We start from the raw sequence: 18970 nt of genomic DNA on the forward strand, positions 1-18970 counted from the left end.
AAGAGTTAATAGCACTAACTTAGTGATAGTTAAATAAGGCATTAGTATATATATATATATATATACTAACTGCTTATAAAAGTATTTTTAGAAGAATTATAGCTAATAGGCATTTTTCTGCTAATTCTATTTTAAATTAAATTGCTATTTTATATCTTTTTATACTAATTATATATATAGAACTCTCTAAATTTATATATATATAGAATTTACATTATATTTGCAAATAGTATAATAGGCTATATATTCTTTCTAGTTAGCCTTAAGTCTTATATTATTAGCCAGAAATCTATAAAATAAGGAGTTATACTTATTTAATACTATTTAATTAACTATAGCCTCTTAAGAAGCTTTTTAAATATAATAATATTAATCTTAATATATATTTGCCTTAAAATATAATTATAGTATATAAAAAGATTCTTAAAGGGCAGATCTTTCCTTAAGATACCCCTAAGAACCTAAAGCTCTCTATATACTTATATCTATAGGTATAATTAAAAGTATATATACTTAATAGGAAATAGCTAGCTATTAGTCTTCTAGAAATACCTATAGGTAGGATTAATTATATATAGTCTTATTTAGCTGTATATAATATTAATATATAACTACTTAATTAAAAGACTTAAAGTAATATTAATTAGAATAAAATTAATTATAGGGTTAAGAGCTAGCCTTATACTATTCCTTAAACCTCTATAGTAGGGCCTTTAATTGTAAAGGGCGCCCTTTAGCTTTTTCTTAATCTTATTCCTTTTTATCCTTTTTACCTCTTTAATCCTTATTTAATATTATAAATTAAAGAAATGCCTTAAATGCATTTAAATCTTTATATTATCTCTCTTCTTTACTTTTTATTTTTTTAGCTTTAACTTTAATTTTAATTTTAGCTTTAATATTATTTTCCTTTCTTTTATTTTATATAGATTTCTTTTTATTCTTTATCTCCCTTTTAATCTTTATTATATACTTTAAAGTAGGTATTTTAGTTTTTACCTACTTAATTACCTGCTTATTAGGCTATAAGGTATTACTATCTTCTAAATTATCTTATATATTAAAGTATAAAAGTATAAAAGAAACTAAAGCTTTAGCCCTTATAGGAAGTATAATACTTATTGCCTTAAAAAAGTCCTTTAACTATAAAGTCTTATAAATAGTATCTCTATATATAATAGGTCTATTTAAATATATATTAGTAATATAGCTATTAATAAGCTTTTACTTTATTAATAAGAACTCTTTATAATAGCTTAATATAATAAAATAAACTATTTTATTATAAAATAAAAATATAAAGCCTAATAGGGCTATAATCTTACTTTTAATATTCTTACTTTTAACTTCTTTATTATACTTTAGTATAGAAATGCCTAAAATAATTTCCTTAAGGTATCTTAAAGTAATATAAAATATAGCCTTTAGTTTAATAGTAATTATACTTTTATAGCTTATTACTGTAATACTATACTACTAGCTTTTAGTAGCTATATTAATAGTATTAATATATATAATAGAGATTAATTATATTTATTTAGTTTAAATTATTATTAAACTAGGCCTAAAGGGGCTACTTACAGTAAGGTTAATAACCTTAATAGTTTTAATAAGTAGTTATTAATAGAATAGGCAAAAACTAGTTTCTTTAAGGGCCTTTAATTCTATATAAAGTTTATTATAGCTATAGCTAGTTTTAGGGCAGAATTTAGTATAATCTATAATAATAAAAGTAAAAGTAAATAGTTTAGCTTTAAATAGTACACTATAGGCTTATATAGGTATATATAAGAGAGAGGGCTATAGCCCTTAATATAGGCTTTAGTCTATAGTGCTATATTATAGCAATAATATTTAATATAATAATATTATATTGCCTAAAAGCCTAAAGGGGCCTTTAGTGCTATATTAGGGTGGATGGAGTAAAAAAAATCCCTCAAGATGAATTTTGGCATAGATGTCGATTTGGCCTTCCGTAGTCTGCGGCTTCGGGCGGGGTATGATTTCGGCAGATAGTAGGCAGTTACAGCCAAATGAGCGCCATGAGAGTTTAAACAATCGGATCATCATCCGAGAAACTTGTTTACGGGCTAGGACAAGGCATTGGTGGATTAATAATCCTGTAATTGCGTTTCAGCCTCTGACCGACGATCACGATGCCGTGATAACGAAAGGAGTTGAAGGAGGTGAAGCTCCTACATATAAGCTACTCATCAGGGTTAGCTTCATGACGTAGATCCACGGTTGTGCTTTGGTCCAGAGCATCATCGGACTTAGGCCCGGGTAGAACTATATGTCCATTGAACTGACCAGAACAACAGGATGTTATCTTATCAAGTTTGGGCTACAGTTGGATCCAAGGACCCATCATGGAACTCGCAGTGACTCGCTGGGTATCACAACCTATATGCTGATGCCATCAAAACTTAAAATGTTGCATAGACAATGACCAGAGGTCAAGCTCCCACGAATCTGAACAAGTTTGAGCCTATATTGCTACAGTAATCAATCTTCCCATTAAGAAAACCCATTGAATTTAGAAACACAACAAGAGAGGCTCTTGTGAAGAGCATGCCATTGAATAATGTATTTGAGGTGGGGGTATATTTCAATGTCTTTAAATATCGGATAAATATCGGTGGCTGATAATCCGCCTTCAACTCCAAAATCTCAGTGTCGCGATCGGATTTTGAGCTTCCCAATTGCCGAGTCCATTCCCGCTACCATTTGCGAGTGTGCCGTTTCAAACATGCTTTTGTAGGAATAAAAGATATCATCGGCAATGAGCAGCGGCTAACTCCCTCAGACTCTCCTCCTCATAGACTAATTCCATTATGAGGGCGCAATTGGCCCGCCATGCTCGACGGGTCCTTATCCAACAAGTCCGATCCCCGTCTTGCGCCGTCTATTCGGCCCCCCTTCGACGAAGATCTGCACCTATAGCAATAAACAATGGTTCCTCAAGACGGTTCTTCCTCGACGGCCTGTTCGCCAAAGCTCCCCGCGAGATTCGCCAACCCGAATTCGAACCAGGATGGCAGAAGATTATGATTTGGAGGAGTCGCATGCTCGACAACTTACGGCCGCCGCCCACAGAAGAGCTTATCCAGGCATGGAAATCTTTCTTCGAAGGAAAGCTGTCTAGTCGAATGGCATTGAACGGTACACAAGCGATGCAATGCCGTCGACTCCTCGAATATCTTGTTAAAGAACGCGAATTTCCGACCCAGGCCAAGATTGAGATATGGGATATTCTGAAGGCACTCACTGCTCTCGAGAGCCTCCGACCTCGCGAGAGAACCGAACATCATTTAGATTTCGCCAGAACCCTTTGGTCCGCTATCAATAACCCGAAGGTGCAGACGCCAAACTGGGTGACTAGTGGTACACTATGGTCACAGTACCTCACTGTACTATGCACCTTTGGTGGGTCGAAAGAAGCTCTCGAGATTTCCTACGCAAAATGGAACGATGTGATGGAATTCTGCAAGAAGAAGACGAAAAATCCGGTATTATCCTTGGCGGATGGACTTGCCAGAGACGGCCGTGAAGAGGACCTTGTCGAGCTGATCAATTATGCCGAGAAGAGCGGCTATCCCTATGACAAGCACCTTCAGCGCGTGCTAGTCACTTATTATGCCCAGAATAACCGAGTCTCCGAGACAAAGCAATGGTTCGAGAAACCACTCTCATCAGGAAGTCCGTCAAACAAGATTATACCCTTGGTCGCTTCTTTTGCTGCCCGCAACAACCTGCAAGAATGGGCGATCCCTTTTTTCCTTGAGATCGGTAACAAACTCAACGAGAAGCCGGAGCAGCATTACTGGGATAGCCTGTTGCAGGCGATTCTCATCATTGGTAAAGGCTTACCAGAGGTGGAAAAGATGATATCCCACATGGACAGTTCTCAGGAAGCTATCAAGACCACCACATCCACCATTAACAGTCTTCTCCGAGCTGCTCTGGGAATGAACGACTCGTTACTAACTGAGGAGATTCTCTCGCTTGCTACAGACAAGGGTCTCCCGCTGGACGGCGAATCTCACCTTATCCTTATGGAGATGCGGCTTCATGCAGGCTATCTGCCAGGAGTTCATGCAGCATACAAGAAAGTCACACACCACGAGCCCTGGCATGTTCAACCTGATCTCTGGTGGGATTTCGGTCGACTTGTAAACGAGTATATGATGACTCTCGCGACGCAATCGACACCAAATTTCAAGATCATCGGAGAGATTATCGAGATGTGTGAGGAGAACCAGGTGCTCCTTGAGCCAGAGACAGTTGCTTCGCTGTGTATCCGATTCTTAGAGAACGAGCAGCACTACGAGGTTATGGACATATTATCCGTCCACTCGTTCCAATTCAGCGCAGCGGAGCGAGAGGTCATTCAAGATGCATTCACCCAATTCTGTGTGAATCGCGAAACCAGCACTTCACGAGCATGGAATGGGTATCAGATTTTACGGCAGTTCTTCCAGGATCTTAGCTTTGAGCACCGTGTACAGCTGATGGAGGCCTTTTTTGAGCGAAAACGTCCAGACATGGCATCCCATGTCTTTGGCCATATGCGGCAGCACCGAAATAGCGACTACCACCCCAAGCGTGAGACATATATATCATGTTTTGAGGGTTTATCACGATGTCCTGATGAAGAGCCTCTGGACATCGTTCACAACATGCTCAAGATGGATACAACAGTTGAGCCCAACACCCAGCTCTATACCTCTCTCCTATTAGCTCATGCGGCTTGCGGAAAGACTACCCAGGCAATGGACTTTTGGCAAGCGATCACAGCCTCCCAAGAAGGACCTTCTTATGCCAGTTTAGAAGCTGTATTCTGGGCTCTTGAGCGTACGCCGAATGGTGCAAACCACGCACACATCATCTGGAAGCGGATAAAAAGCATGGACGTTGATGTGCCACCGGCAGTATACAACGCATACGTTGGTGCTGTTGCTGGCAGTGGAGAGGAGGCGGGGGTTAAAGACCTTGTTATGCGAATGAGCTTGGCGACTGCGGGCGAACCAGATGCAATGACGTGAGCTCCATTACCATCCTCCTACTGATATAACAGATCGCTAACATGAACTAGACTGGGAATTGCTTTCAATGCTTTACCAGGGCAGACGCTGCAATCGAATTTCAAGAGCTGGGCTCAAGCGAGGTATCCTGAAGCATGGGCTAGCCTCGAGTCCAAGGGTAAGCGACTCAATAAAGACTCGCTGTGCCAATACAAGCTCAACAGAGTAATAAGAGCTTGAGTGTATCACAAATATTTTGCATAAAACGAAGAGATGTTTGGATGTAGACAATTGTATCAATATGTTACATAGAGGTTGAGGCTGTTATACATATGACCAAAAAATAATGACCATGACATCAATCATCCCAGACAACATAAACGCCGGCACAGAACAAGTCGTTTTTCCCTTTCTATATACGACTGGTCTACTTGTGGCGCGAGAAGAATTGGTCTCGGAGCATCTCAGGGTGAGCGTGCACGCTGGGGTAGATACCCATGCCTTGTACTCGGCGAACCATCTTGGCCACCTTGCGCTGGTTGACGGGCCGAAGACGTGTGAGGTTGGGGTGGTTGATCATTCCAGAGGTTGATGTGAAGTGCTCGATAAGAGAGAAGTTCTAGACGAAATGTTAGTATGCATAACAATTGATGAGCGATATGAACACACCTTGTACATATCAAGAGGGCTGATTCCAAGAGCATCGATAACATCGTTGTTCCGCACAGTCTTCTTCCTCCACTTCTGCATCTCGACGGGACTCAAATCATGCGGCGAGTAGACGTCACCAGCCTCCCATCGCCTGGGCATCTGCTTGAGGAAGTCGTTTGACATCTTCTGGTTCTTGAGAAACTCCATCTGCGCCGTCTTCTCCATAGTGTACGAGTTTGTCCGCGTCTTAAATCTCTCTAGGAGCCTTGCAGCAGCATCTCCTCGACCTCCTCGACCAACTGGCCCCTTGCTGTTGCTGGCATTTAGACTAGCAAGCCGACTGGCGTGTCCACCGGAGGGGGGTTGTCGGCCGGGAGCTGCAGTAGCTGCTGTGGTGGAAAAGGGACGGAAGACGCTGCGCGCAATTGTCGAGGCCGTCGAGGCCGTCGAGGCCGTCGGTAGTTGAGGGGGCATTTTTTAGCGGTCGCAATTGAAGCCGTCGGTCGAATTGGCGGTTGCGAAGCTCTAGAGAGGATTTTGGTGATGTTCGACCGTTGGAGGTTTTTCGACCAAGCGGAATGCGGCGGGGCAGATTCCGCGACTCCACCCAGATTTTATCGTTTTCTCATCCAACCTTGAACTTTTATATCGCGGGACAGCAACGATTCCCTCTACCTGCTAACAGCTGCGCCGACACATTAAAAAACCATCAAACGAGGAACACGGAGTATTTAGTACTTGGAGGCGAACAAATACCGCGATCATGGTCCGAAAACTCAAGCATCACGAGCAGAAGCTCCTCCGAAAGACAGACTTCATCACATACAAATCCGACAATGGCCATCGCGACAAGGCCGTCATGCGACGGTACATGATCCAGAAGCCCGAGGACTATCACAAGTATAACCGTCTTTGCGGTGTAAGTCTAGGCCACTTCAATCTCAGGCGCACATTAATTGTACTGACAATCGCAGTCCCTGCGCCAACTCGCCCATCGCCTTTCCCTCCTCCCTCCCGAGAACGCAACACGCCGCAAGCACGAAGAACTCCTCCTCAACAAGCTTTACGACATGGGCGTCCTTTCAAGCGCCTCTAAGCTCTCTGCTGTCGAGAACAGCGTTACCGTCAGCGCCTTTGCGCGCCGTCGCTTGCCCGTGCTGATGACAAGACTGCGCATGGCCGAGACTGTGCAAGCGGCTACGAAGATGATTGAGCAGGGCCATGTGCGTGTGGGCACAGAAACAGTCACGGATCCTGCGTACTTGGTCACTAGAGGCATGGAGGACTTTGTGACATGGACTGTGGGCAGCAAGATCAAGAGGAACATCATGAAGTACCGTGACCAGCTAGACGATTTTGAATTGCTGTGATGTGGCTATTTGGATGGCACAAGGTGGAAAGGGGAGGGGAGGCGAATGCATGGGCAATTGGGAGTTTGGGCGTCTTTGTATGTGTTCTTCCTTGGAGGATTACACCATGATGGTTCAAAAGTTTGAGAATGGCTCTATTTGCGATAATAGACTTTTGGCCAAATTTTGACGCAGTGTTTTTGTTGTATGGGACGTACAATTGTGGCAGATGACATGGACAGCTCCTTTTTGGTGTTCCAGACAATGTTTTCCGTGTTTCTGCCTTGATAGTCCCCTTCGATCAACCAAAATCTTACATGGATGGCGTCATGAACGACATGAGGGCAAGCCCTGAGCCATTGTTCAGAGATCTTCTTGGATAAGAATAATTGTGTCGGGCAGCTCAAATCTCAAATAGGCGTTGGTTAAGATAGTTGGGTATAAGATAAGCCAGGACCATAATTCTGTTTAGGAGGTGTGTTCCCAGGATCAGCATCTGCAAAAGTACACCCACACTCTGCAGAAACAAGATCATGCTATACCACACAATTCATATACTAAGAACGATACAGTGACAATCATGATTGCTGTTGGGTGCCTTCGGCCCCGCTCGGCTCCGTATCCGGGAGGCGGAGAACTTACAAAATGAGCCGAGTCCCCTGCTGGCGTCTAAGTCAAAAGTCCCCCATCCTACTCTATATAAAGCAATTCTTCTTCCTTATATAGCACACGTATACGCATGTCTCACGGTCTCCGTGCTTAGATCACTGTGACTCATTGCCCCTCATGGCAGTTCTTTCAACCCTCAAGGAGCTCATAGAGTGCCTCACTGGCCCCTATCTTTTCATGGGAATCGCCATGCGTTTCCTTCCCGGCACTCTTCTCGAGGTTATCAGAAACAAGGACTTCCGAACTTTGTTCTCGCCATCCCGCTTCAAGGATGTTTGGTTCGGCAACTTCTGGGCGTTCATCGGGCCGCAGGTAAAAGCCAATGCCGAGAGCCGTGTCATTCCATTACTCGAAGGCCGTGTGAGAAATGGCCATATGGGAGACGAAGTTGTTGGAGAGCCCATTAACGGCGTTGTTCTTGAGATCGGTGCAGGAACCGGAATGTGGGCGGATGTGTTTGCCAAAGTCAACGTTGGAGTGGACAACCAAGGAGGTGTTGATGGAGAATTGAGGCGAAGAAAAGGAGGCAACGGTTTGACTCGCGTGTATGGCATTGAGCCAAATCCCAAGTCTGCGGCAACCCTGCGACAACGAGTGAAGGAGATTGGGCTTGATGGTATTTATGAGGTTGTCCCCGTGGGCATTGAATCTCTCAACGATCCAGAGGCGTGGGATGGGCGCATTGAGCCAGAGAGTGTCGATTGCATCGTCACAATTTTGTGTCTCTGCAGTATTCCTGAGCCTAACAAGAACATCAAGCTTCTGTATCAGAGTCTCAAGAAAGGCGGCCGATGGTATGCCTATGAGCATGTGCGCATCAATGAGAACAGGGGCGTCTTCTTGCGTGCCTATCAATGTGAGTCAGTCATCCACCCCAGAAAAGCAATTGCTGATAACGATAGGGGTTACTGGTCTTGTGTGGTCACAAGTCATGGGGTCGTGCCGCATTTGCCGATCGACGGGGAAATCGTTAAGGGAAGCCGGGCCATGGGAGAATATTGACCTAGCACAGCCTGAAGGAGAGGCAAGATTTGGCATCCTTCCCCATGTTGTTGGAACATTAACCAAATAAGCGGGTGTCCATAATATTTCACGACTACCGGGACCATGTCGCGGCTGAGAATCAAAACAAGAGTTATGCATTATGGGTATCAAATCGGTGCGCCAACACCCGTCACAGCTCGTCATCATCATCGTCATCTGAGAGGAATATCGAGGTTCTTATACTCGACCCCTGAGCCTCAGTCTTGATCTTCTTCTCACCCTCCATCTTGGTATCAACGGCCTCCAGTTTTGTAGTCTCCGTCTTCACCAAAGCATGTTTGGTGTCATCTTTTTTGACGTCTTCCTCTTTCAGGGTCAGCCTAACATCCTTCTTCTCATCCTTGACCTCTTCTTTGGCATCGATGTCGTGCTTAGTGTCCACCTGAGCAGTGTCTTTCACATCCTCCTCCTTGATGATGCCTTCTTGTATAAGCTTCGCAGCCCTCCTCTTATAAAAAGTGTCTAGACAATTTCTCCTTGCCTCTTGACTCCAACTCTCCACAACAAGTGCAAAGTCTGTTGCATTCCTGAAGCCAAACTCTCTAGCCATTTCGCAGAAATGTCGGAGCATTACTTCTTCAGGGGGGTTGTACATGCTGTGTAGGCCGTCCCCTTGTTCGTCATCGCTGTCCGCGAAAAGGGCGCTCTGTCCATCAACATCTCCAGATGAGTATGTCGTCATGACAGCCCGTCGTGAGAGTTGCTCTTCGACTTTGGACGTTCCAATCACCTCACTATTGTCGTGTGTATACTCGACACCCGCAGAAGTGAGGATCGCTTGGATCGCGTCGCTCTTTGGCTTTTTGGCCTTTTTGGATTCAATCATTCGTTGCTGATTCTCTGCTGTGAGCAGAGTGGCGAGCTGACTCATACCACCATCTTCAGCATCAGTTTCTTCATTCTTCACCACCGCAAGGTCCTCTCCATCCTTGGCCGCCTGCTCCATGTTGACATCCACAAGATGCACGCCCGCTTTTGCTTCGGCAATATTTGTCTTGTTCACAATTTCCTGCAATAAACCACTATCGTTATGGTAGGTAAAGATGTTGGCAAGACCAAATATTTCACCCTTTCGATCAGTGTCCTGTTGGACACCCTTGAAGTAGCGACGTTCAGACGATGCAGTGTAGCCAATGTTTGCTTGCTGCTGTTTATAAATCTGACGCGCGTACACAATCTCCTCGACTGTCCCGAGCGATATAAGGCGGAAAACCTCAACATCGCGAGTCTGGCCGATACGATAGGCTCGATCCTGGGCTTGAAGGTCATAAGACGGATTCCAGTGAGGATCAACAATAACGACTTTATTCGCAGATGTGATGTTGAGTCCCACGCCGCCAGCTTTGGTCGAAATGAGGAAGACAAACTGCGTCGGGTCAGAGTTGAATGTGTCAACAACTTCCTGGCGTTGTTCATAGCTCAGGGAGCCATCCAGATAGCTAACAGTGTAGCTCGTATTGGTGAATAAATGCTGGAGGATACGAAGAAGTCGCACACTGTGAGAGAAGACAAGAACCTTGTCTCCATTTGAGTGCCAGAATTTGAGCAACTTCTTCAGAACTTTCCATTTTCCACAAAACTCGGGATTAACAAGATTCTTGATCCGATCCCGGTTATCGTAGACATACTTCCAGTCCTCGGGCAAGCAAGTTCGAAGAGTGTTTAAATCTGACTCGTGTTTCCCCTCCAAGTCGGTGGTTTGTGGCACAAGGAGAGTAAGATGATTTGCCATCTTTTGCAGCACGATCATGCTGGGGAAAACAATGTTCTGCCAGCGCACGCCGCTAGAAAGAAGGCGATCACAGCACCATCCTCTCTTCTTGTCTCCACAGCAGGGATCAGAAAGGCTGCGAAGGAGATCGATGTCCGCGCTTTCCAAAAAGTTCTCGTATGCTTCCCTCTGGAGATCTGTAAGTGGACAGAAGACGACTCTGTCGGTTTTCTTGGGTAGTTGCTTTGCTATGATGGACTTCATTCGCCGAAGGAAATACTGTGGTAGCAGGTTGTGGACCAGTTTATCAGCTGTTGTTCTTGCCAGGCTGAGCTGAGCTTTAGTTGCATCGTGAGACTGGCCAACAGTCAGGGGCTTGGTGACTCTTTGTGTCCATTCTGCCAAAGTCCCGAAGTGACCAGGGTTAGTCCAGTCCAGTAATGTCCAGAGTTCTTCGTATCGGTTTTGAATCGCGGTACCAGTAAGGCCCAGGCGACAGAGCGCATTGATCTCATTGAGAGCCTTGGTGGTTTCTGAGTATCTGTCTTTCAGCCGGTGGCATTCATCAGCAATCACTGCGTCCCATTGAACTATGTTGATTGAGCTTCGGCTGTTCTTGTATGTGTCATAAGTGGTGATCATGATTTCGACTAGCCCTGCACGGGCAGTACTCAATGCGTCATCCTTATGGGATCCGTGGAATAGGTCAGTATGCCACCAGCCCCAACGATCTAACTCGTTCTTCCAGTTCACAATGAGAGACCCGGGGCAAATAATCAATATTCTCGGATACCACCTGTCGGGATATTGGCGGATTTGTCTCAGCCGCTTAGCGTCACGCTCGTCGCCAGTCTTGCCAAATGCAACTGCTAGAAACGCAGCAACTTGCACCGTCTTTCCGAGACCCATGTCATCTCCCAGGATACCGCCTTCTTGGTAGACAAACTTCCTGTGCAGAAACGAGACACCAGCGACTTGGTAATCTCGAAGATACTGTGCGATCGACGCTGGGATGAGACCTGCTGATTGGGGTAGCTCAATATCTTGGTACGGTCTCGAAGGTTTTATGCCACTGCTTTCACTGAACCTGGGTCGCTCTTCCAGCTCCCTGAGTCTTCTAGTTTCTTCGAAGTGAATCCCCGAGTAATCAGGAGGCACCATAAGAGCATTATCGTGGTGAAGTTTCCTCTTAGTGTCAAACTTGCGCCGTCGCTTGATCAGGTAATCAGGTAAACCTGCGAGTTCGTAATCATCCTTGGGTACTTCGGCCTGTCCATATATATCATCCCCTTTCCTTTTACGAGTTGGCTTTCGCCCGCCACGACGCTTCTTGGGCTTTGCTGGTAGATCTTCTTCGTCTCCAGTCCATTCTACCTTCTCTTCAATGTCAGCTTCAGTGTCGTGTTTTCTTTTTCCTGCGGTTTTTGTAAAGGATGAAGTGTGGCCCTCAGACTCCGAGAACGTGCCTTCATCGTCAGGTATTTCTATTACATCTGATGGTGCAGGAGGCATAACGAAGAGTGAGGTCAATGGTGAAGTACACGGTATGATGAACGCGTGGCGACGCGTTGTAGCGTCATAGGGAGCGAAAGCACGTGATTATATTTAAGCATTTATGCATTATGTCATTCTTAAGCTGACCTCGACTGCTAAACTTCCGCCATGCTCTCAACACACGGCTTAGAGTTATGTATGATGGGATCAATCTCAATCGCAAAGCTAGATACGCGTACTCGTTATTCTAATTCTTGTCTTTTTGCGGACAATCAAAATGTCCAAGCTGAAATATTAGCTCCACCTTTGTTTCCATTTGGATCCATTGAACGCACAGCCACAGCGATCGCCCATGATGAACCGGCTCGACAATGCCAAATGATCCTGAGTCGGTAATCGTGAGTTTAGTGATCCTTTTCCCTTTCTTCCTGGGATTTGACGGTGAGACTACAAAATTTCGATGCTACCAAAGTTCCAAACGTCAATGTAAGACAAGACAAACACTGCCAAATATAACCAAATTTGTACTTTGGTGCTACTGTTTTCATCTAATCAGTAGCTTGAGTTTGACGTGTCTTGAAAAGTGTCCGCCTATGGATAGCGCATTGTCCGTCGAGAACAGGGGACCCATGTCACACACATCTACCGATGCAAGTCTGTACAATGGGACGAAGAGCAGTCACTTGTTCGCTTCAGCTTCATGTCGCGGAGAGAAAGTGTCGAGGTGACGGTAGCATTGACGTGTTAAGGAATTGTTGGATTGACGGGTATCGAATTAATTACTAAAAAGCCCAGTGCATCTTTGCATTGAGAGCCAACCCAACATGCGCCTCCATCATGTCGTGACTAAACAAAGGAAAACAAGAAACTTGCATCGCGCCCATGCCAGTCGTAAAATCAGCATTCAGCGCCAAGCGCGGAACACCGGCGTAAGGTATCAAAGCGAGGAAAACAATCTGCACAGCTCGTCACAGCGTCGTCGGCATACAGCATGCGCCCGGATTGCTCGGCAGTCATTGGTGTCTTGGCCTTGGCCGTCAGACAAAGTGTCGCATGGATAATGACAACCGATGGCTGACCAGTCTTGGGCAATTAGAAAGCGGGGCAGCCATCATTGAAGCGATCCGAGAAGCGCCGCAAAGCTGATGTGCGAGGTGCGAAGAGGCTTAGTACTTCAGAATGATGTACAGAGCGTGGATGATACCGGGGATGTAACCTGAAGCGGAACGTTAGTAAACTGCTGAGCAATGTGCGAAGGGACGGTCAAGGGATGATGGGTAAGCCCGAAGCCTCGGAGGGGTCGGATGCGGCTGGATGATGGAGGTTGGGATGAGGGGAGACGAGAGGAACGTACCCAAGATGGTAAGGAGGATGTTGATGAAGAAGTCGGCACCGCAGCCACGCTCGAGGAAGACACCCACGGGAGGGAGGATGATGGCAAGGAGGATCTTGCAGATATCGCTGTTAGAAAAGTGTTAGTGGGTTTAATCTTGGTGATTGTTCAGTCAACCACGACGACTCGAGCATCTCGTCCTGAGCTACTGGCAATCATGTTGCGACAGCCCTAACAGCGGATCGCTCGGGATGACGTCGTGAAGCCGAGTGTGGTTGAAGATGTCGAGCTTACCTAGCAGTGAAAGGCATGTTGTCGGTTGTAAAGGCGAGGTATTACTCGGAATTGTGTATAGTAGGTAGTGGCAGTGGTTGAGAGTGAGAAGATTGGATAGCTTCGTTAGACAGAGTTTGTATAAGTTGTTGGAATCAAGATTTTGGTTGAGAGGGAGATGGTTTGTCTTTTATACAAGCTCCATCACAAACGGGCGGGCCAAGGACGGGCATGGCATCACATCACTCATTACGGATACACACCCATTCTACCTTAGCAGGTACTCACTGCCAACCCAATTTCGTTCCGTAGCTTTCCAACTTTCCCTGACCAAGTAACATCAAGCGTCCGCGCAACCTCAATCGCACCTTTACTTTCTGGGCACTGCGTCATCGACTGACTAGGATGAGGCAAGCCACAGGGACGACGAAGAGGAACAGAGCGTGGGCCAAGCAAAATGTGCCCTGCTTTCTCTTTTTCCGCCTGACCTCTTGTAGACTTGTACTTGGGTACATGAGTTTACAAGATTAGCAGTCGGGTGAGCCCGTCCGGAAAGAAAAGAAAAACAGCTGGTTACCTCACAAACACCACCAATAAATGCTACGCTGGACTGCATTATAGCCTTGAGACTGAGAAAAATCAAATATCTAGACGAACCTGCGGACTCATATTTCTTTGTAAATAAGTTTTGTATCACTCTCTATCAGTATGTGCTTGATATACTACAGTGGGCAATGGTACAAGTGAGTTCGCTTTTCTTTCCATCACCCCAGTCAACTTGTCGCGGAACTGACAAGGTTTCTCGGGCTACGTCATGAGGCGAATGCCGCAGTGTGGCTGGGGCGAGCCTCAATCAATCGCCAATTGGACATGATCTTAGCGACGTGATTGACGATGTGAAGGATTCGTTAATCGCTGTGGCTGAGTTATCGCAATCCTTCATTCTCGATGCCAAATTCAACCTCGAATCTCGATATAGATCTGTGTATCATGTGCTGTGGCCACACTGAGCCTCTCTGATATCGTAACTGACGGTTCATGGTTCGAGAAGGTATTGGATGTTGATGTTATGCAGTGTGCCTGACAAGCAAGATTACCTGACACCCAATTGTCGTAATCAGCACGTTACTGGGCGACTACCACTAAAAGATGCCGTGTCTACCGACCCCCAAGTCCTTACAACAGGGTCGATTAAAAATGCCCTGCCTGAAAGGGAAACATGATTGTTGCTAAAATTTTCTTTGGTCATGCTCTGGGAATAAGCGCCCGAGCTGGCCTGCAGATTCTAGATTAACCTGATTTTGGCGTGGCTTGTCATGGTCTCCGCTGGCTCAGCTTGGCTCTTGGCTGGTCAATCTCATGTTTCAGAAGATTCGAGCGCACGCGTCAGTGCCAAGCATGAACTGAAGTTCCAAGCCCTCTATCACGGCCTCACCGGCACTTGCTAGGTGGAGGGCCAAGAGAGGACGAGTCGCCAGCCCCATTTCGACAAGTCTGGTCCTCGCCTGCAATCTCTCTCCCCTTGCGGTCTTTTCAAGGAAAGCGTCACGATAAGGATGAGTCCGTCTCAAAGTCAAACTTTGGGTTATGATCTCAGAAGATGATACGATGATATCAGTGTTAACGCATCAATAATCCGGGGTTTGTAAAGTTTGGCCCCAGCTGTGCCGAACATGCAGGGTTGTGGAATACGGTTCGCCCAATGGCGATCAGTCCTGGAGGATTTTCGCACTGACAAAAGCAAGCCGAGCATCACCGCTCTCTATCCAGTGGTTCCAGTCCATCAACGTAGGTAGTCAAAAAAGTGTCAGAACGGCGTTCGTCAGACTATTGAACTTGGAGCCGGCATTGCAAGTTCATCAGTTTTAAGCCAATACCATCCTTTCATATATCAGGTAACTTTGCAGCTATCAGTGTTTGTTCCACCAGCAACCTCTGAATATGGCCTTGTGAAAGGCCATTGGCAAATGAACATGATGCCTTGACATACGTCCGATTCGTCTAACTATGTATACACCAATTACGTCTGAGCCAAGGTAACTAAAACGACCGCTAAGGCCAGTTGATCTCGAGATATTGAGGGAAAACTAGCACTTACGTATGCTGAGACTTAATCTGATAGTGTCATATCGATCGATTCCAGTGTAGTGCTAAGCACACAGACGGCTGCCTGTACTGGACGAAAAACGATAAATAATACCTAAATCAGCGATCTGGCCTAATTTCTCAACCCGATGATATCAGTGCTCATCACCTAATTCCCGCAGTATGATGAGAATATGGAAGACCTTGATCTCAAACAAGATGTCGATAAGGTGTAGGGTATTTCATAGCCACGACTGCCTCATATCATCCCCAGACGGCATGATGAGCATTACTTGAAATATAGGGATGAAGCAAGACATCTTCGGCAACAGTACAGCAAAGAGGCATTTAGTTACTATGACTATGGATTCTTGTTATATTAATGGAGCAGCAGCAAGCCAATGCTGTATTCATCATTATGTAGTCTTATCGCTATAGGCGATTTCATTATATGAAACTTTTTGCCATGGTACATTACAATGCACCCAAGCCATAAATATTTCTGCAAAACCCAGTGAACCTATCATACGAGCGACTTGGAACACGAGCCGTGTTCTTATTAAGAACCAGTGGCTTATTCCTCCTTGACTTCAGGAGTGACTTCCCATCGCTTTCCAAAGAAAACGGTGCCCAAGATCTGAGATCCAACGATGTATCCAATGTAAGCACCAACAACAATGGTGACGGGCCACTTCTGCCACTCGCGATCCCAGTCAAGAGGAATGGGAACAGCTCCAAGCCAAGCCCCAACCACTGTTCCAACAAAGCCGCCAAATGTCTGGTCAAATGGAGCTGATACACCCACCACAGCCTGGAGAGGCACAGGGTCGGAACCACGAACGTAGAAGACAGGATAAATCGCGAGGACGGCGATATGTGCGCAGCACAAGAATGTATGAGGCACGTGTGTAAGGAATGGCGCGCCAAAGAGGACAAGGAGAAGATGAAGAGCCGGTGTCAGGATTAGAGCTAGGAGCAATGAAATAACGGCGGTCTAACCATCGACATTAGTTTTATGGCTTCCAAGCACAACAGATCTACTTACAGGAATGGCCTTTGCCTCCCGTCCATCCGACTTCTTCTTCTCACCAGGACGAGGCTTCTTTGACGACCCCGAGGATCCCGCTGGTGGAAGACTCAGTATAAGATAGACGGCCTGAATGGCAGCAACAACTGGAAGGCCAGTCTGAAGAGTCGAAACGGGATCGGCCACCAGGGCATCGAAGCGCCAGTAGAACAGGCCAGCGAGCAACAGCTGATGAGCGACTGATGCGGGCAGAGCGGCAGGAGAATTGACGAGCGGAATCGCGGGCACGGCGGCCTTGGGCGCGGGCTGTTGGGCGAGGGTCCCGCTCTTGACAAGTGTTGTCGACATGGTGACGGGGTCGACAAGTGGCATTGACGAGAATCGTAAAATGAGTGTGTATTGAGCAGTTGCTCGTAGCTTGTCTCGTAGCGATCGCCAACAGGGTGGTTTAGCTTAGCTTGAGCTGACAGCTGTAGCTGGATACCACATCACGTTTTAGGTCACATGATATTGGAAGCTGGCCCAATGTTCGGCTCCGAAAACTCTCTGCTCCGCGCCGTTGCCTCATGGTTTCACTCATAACACCAACTGGGTGATTCCTTTTGAGCTAGAATTCTCCGAAAGAGGTTTGTCATGGGCACGGGAATAGACAGGCTAAGAATAAACCACGGGAACGAATGAACCATAACCGGTATCGGCATCGGCATCGGCATCGGCGAGAGCCAAGGCAATCATGGCATGGTTATCATCATCTGGATCTCATGCGATCAAATCTGGTCTGTCGTGTCAATCTGGGCCAGAACCTAGAACGTGACTAGAAACATGGGCATGTGCATTTTGGGGTAGCGTGAAAGCCTCGTGAGTGGTTGAATGACTATCATATCATGGCAAACCCTGGTGTTATTTGCAATCCAAGCTCACGAATGCAACCACTTGCTCTTCGCCGTTCCCCGGAAACAGCGCAGGCCATTGCTTCCTTCGGGATCCAGAAATTCCAAGATCCTTTTTTGGGATCCTTTAGAATCAGTCGATAACGATGAAGTGTTGACGGGAGAAACAGGGTGTTGGTAAGGGTGTGCCAATTGACCAATCGCCAGCGTCACCGGTCCCCGCCGACCAAATCAGAATCGCACCACAAACGCCCTCGACGACCTAGAAATCGTGCCATGCACCTCTGGGCTGTTGTGCTGACTGATAGTTTACGGCGAACCATGATTGGCTAGCTGTCAAAACACCCTCTAATACCCCAGGATCCAGGTCTCTACTGTGGCATGATGGTCGCCAAACCAGATGAAATCTGACCACAATGGATGTATCCGGCTGCACGGGTTCTGGGAGGTCGCCGTTTGAAGGAATCCTTGATCAAATTTGTGATCTCTCGTGAAAAATGATCGGCATCGCAATTCTGTATAAGAGGATGCTATCTACCGTTCCCAAAGATAGTCTCTTTTCTCATCATCAGCATCTAAAGCATCAACAGAGCAATAGCAACTCTCCACTCAACAAACATATTCACCACTCAATTCAATTCTTTGGGTATATTACTACTGGGTTTTCCCTAAGGACAACTTGAGATAAATTTACCTCAAAAAACAACTCAACTCAACCAAACCACTTACACCAACCAACTCAACTCCTCTAAACTCAATCAACATGTCTCCCATCGTTGTTCGATCTGCCGCCCGCGCTGTCCAGCGCCGCCAATTCTCTCTCCTGACTGCTATGCGAAACGCTGGCCGAGCCATGGAGTCTCACCCATTCGAGCGTCTTCCCATCACTCAGCAGCCTGCTAAGCCCGACTACGCCAAGATGTTCAAGCGAGTTGGAAGCCAAGCTCTCTTGTAAGTTCTGACATCCAAGACTTTGCCAATATCATATCAACTAACACCGTCTCAGCTTCTTCCCTGGCTTCGCTGTCATCCTCGGCTGGCCCCTCGCTGCCCAGTATGCCTTCGACGGTCGACTGTAAAGGATAGATATGCAGAAACACCCAATCTCTTGGATAACCATCGACCGAGCAAGACTCGACGGTACCACTACTCGATAAACATATGCACTCATGGATACTTGAATATTGGGCCCAATTAGATTGTGACAACGCACAGTCACTTGTACATAGCATGGAAAGGCGTTGAGGTGCATTACAGGAAGGGTGCTTAAAGCGACCCATCTACGACTACATATGATTATTTTCTAGAACTATATAATTCCATACGTTATAAATTAGGAGCTTCTTTCTTTTGTGATCACTGCCCATTGTCTCCAATATTCGCAGTTTATCTCAGGCACCCCGCTTGATGTTCAGATTAC

The 18970-nt window shown here is 46.0% G+C and overlaps 8 protein-coding genes; 4 read left to right on the plus strand and 4 right to left on the minus strand.

Moving 5' to 3' along the window:
• Positions 1-2834: 2834 nt before the first annotated feature.
• On the plus strand, positions 2835-5264 carry FFUJ_07176 (related to complex I intermediate-associated protein CIA84 precursor; the record flags this gene model as incomplete). XM_023577399.1 has 2 exons in its annotated part: positions 2835-5041; positions 5096-5264. The coding sequence occupies 2 exons, from the start codon at positions 2835-2837 to the stop codon at positions 5262-5264; spliced, it is 2376 nt and encodes a 791-aa protein (XP_023430477.1).
• A 187-nt stretch (positions 5265-5451) lies between these two features.
• Positions 5452-6149, minus strand: FFUJ_07177 (uncharacterized protein; the record flags this gene model as incomplete). XM_023577400.1 has 2 exons in its annotated part: positions 5452-5643; positions 5694-6149. The coding sequence occupies 2 exons, from the start codon at positions 6147-6149 to the stop codon at positions 5452-5454; spliced, it is 648 nt and encodes a 215-aa protein (XP_023430478.1).
• A 289-nt stretch (positions 6150-6438) lies between these two features.
• On the plus strand, positions 6439-7045 carry FFUJ_07178 (probable IMP3 (component of the U3 small nucleolar ribonucleoprotein); the record flags this gene model as incomplete). XM_023577401.1 has 2 exons in its annotated part: positions 6439-6594; positions 6650-7045. 2 exons carry the CDS (start codon positions 6439-6441, stop codon positions 7043-7045), a joined length of 552 nt encoding a protein of 183 aa, XP_023430479.1.
• Positions 7046-7810: 765 nt separating this feature from the next.
• On the plus strand, positions 7811-8765 carry FFUJ_07179 (uncharacterized protein; the record flags this gene model as incomplete). XM_023577402.1 has 2 exons in its annotated part: positions 7811-8549; positions 8596-8765. The coding sequence occupies 2 exons, from the start codon at positions 7811-7813 to the stop codon at positions 8763-8765; spliced, it is 909 nt and encodes a 302-aa protein (XP_023430480.1).
• A 102-nt stretch (positions 8766-8867) lies between these two features.
• On the minus strand, positions 8868-11960 carry FFUJ_07180 (related to DNA repair protein RAD26; the record flags this gene model as incomplete). The annotated part of the gene is made up of 1 exon (XM_023577403.1): positions 8868-11960. One exon carries the CDS (start codon positions 11958-11960, stop codon positions 8868-8870), a length of 3093 nt encoding a protein of 1030 aa, XP_023430481.1.
• Positions 11961-13108: 1148 nt separating this feature from the next.
• On the minus strand, positions 13109-13586 carry FFUJ_07181 (probable RIC1 protein; the record flags this gene model as incomplete). XM_023577404.1 has 3 exons in its annotated part: positions 13109-13158; positions 13297-13403; positions 13570-13586. The coding sequence occupies 3 exons, from the start codon at positions 13584-13586 to the stop codon at positions 13109-13111; spliced, it is 174 nt and encodes a 57-aa protein (XP_023431424.1).
• Positions 13587-16207: 2621 nt separating this feature from the next.
• Positions 16208-17008, minus strand: FFUJ_07182 (related to GPI-anchor biosynthesis protein PIG-F; the record flags this gene model as incomplete). XM_023577405.1 has 2 exons in its annotated part: positions 16208-16627; positions 16679-17008. 2 exons carry the CDS (start codon positions 17006-17008, stop codon positions 16208-16210), a joined length of 750 nt encoding a protein of 249 aa, XP_023430482.1.
• A 1305-nt stretch (positions 17009-18313) lies between these two features.
• FFUJ_07183 (uncharacterized protein) lies at positions 18314-18629 on the plus strand (the record flags this gene model as incomplete). XM_023577407.1 has 2 exons in its annotated part: positions 18314-18501; positions 18557-18629. The coding sequence occupies 2 exons, from the start codon at positions 18314-18316 to the stop codon at positions 18627-18629; spliced, it is 261 nt and encodes an 86-aa protein (XP_023430483.1).
• Positions 18630-18970: the final 341 nt, after the last annotated feature.

The sequence above is a fragment of the Fusarium fujikuroi genome, chromosome FFUJ_chr05, assembly GCF_900079805.1.
Source record: "Fusarium fujikuroi IMI 58289 draft genome, chromosome FFUJ_chr05".
In the NCBI taxonomy this organism is placed as follows: Eukaryota; Fungi; Ascomycota; class Sordariomycetes; order Hypocreales; family Nectriaceae; genus Fusarium; species Fusarium fujikuroi.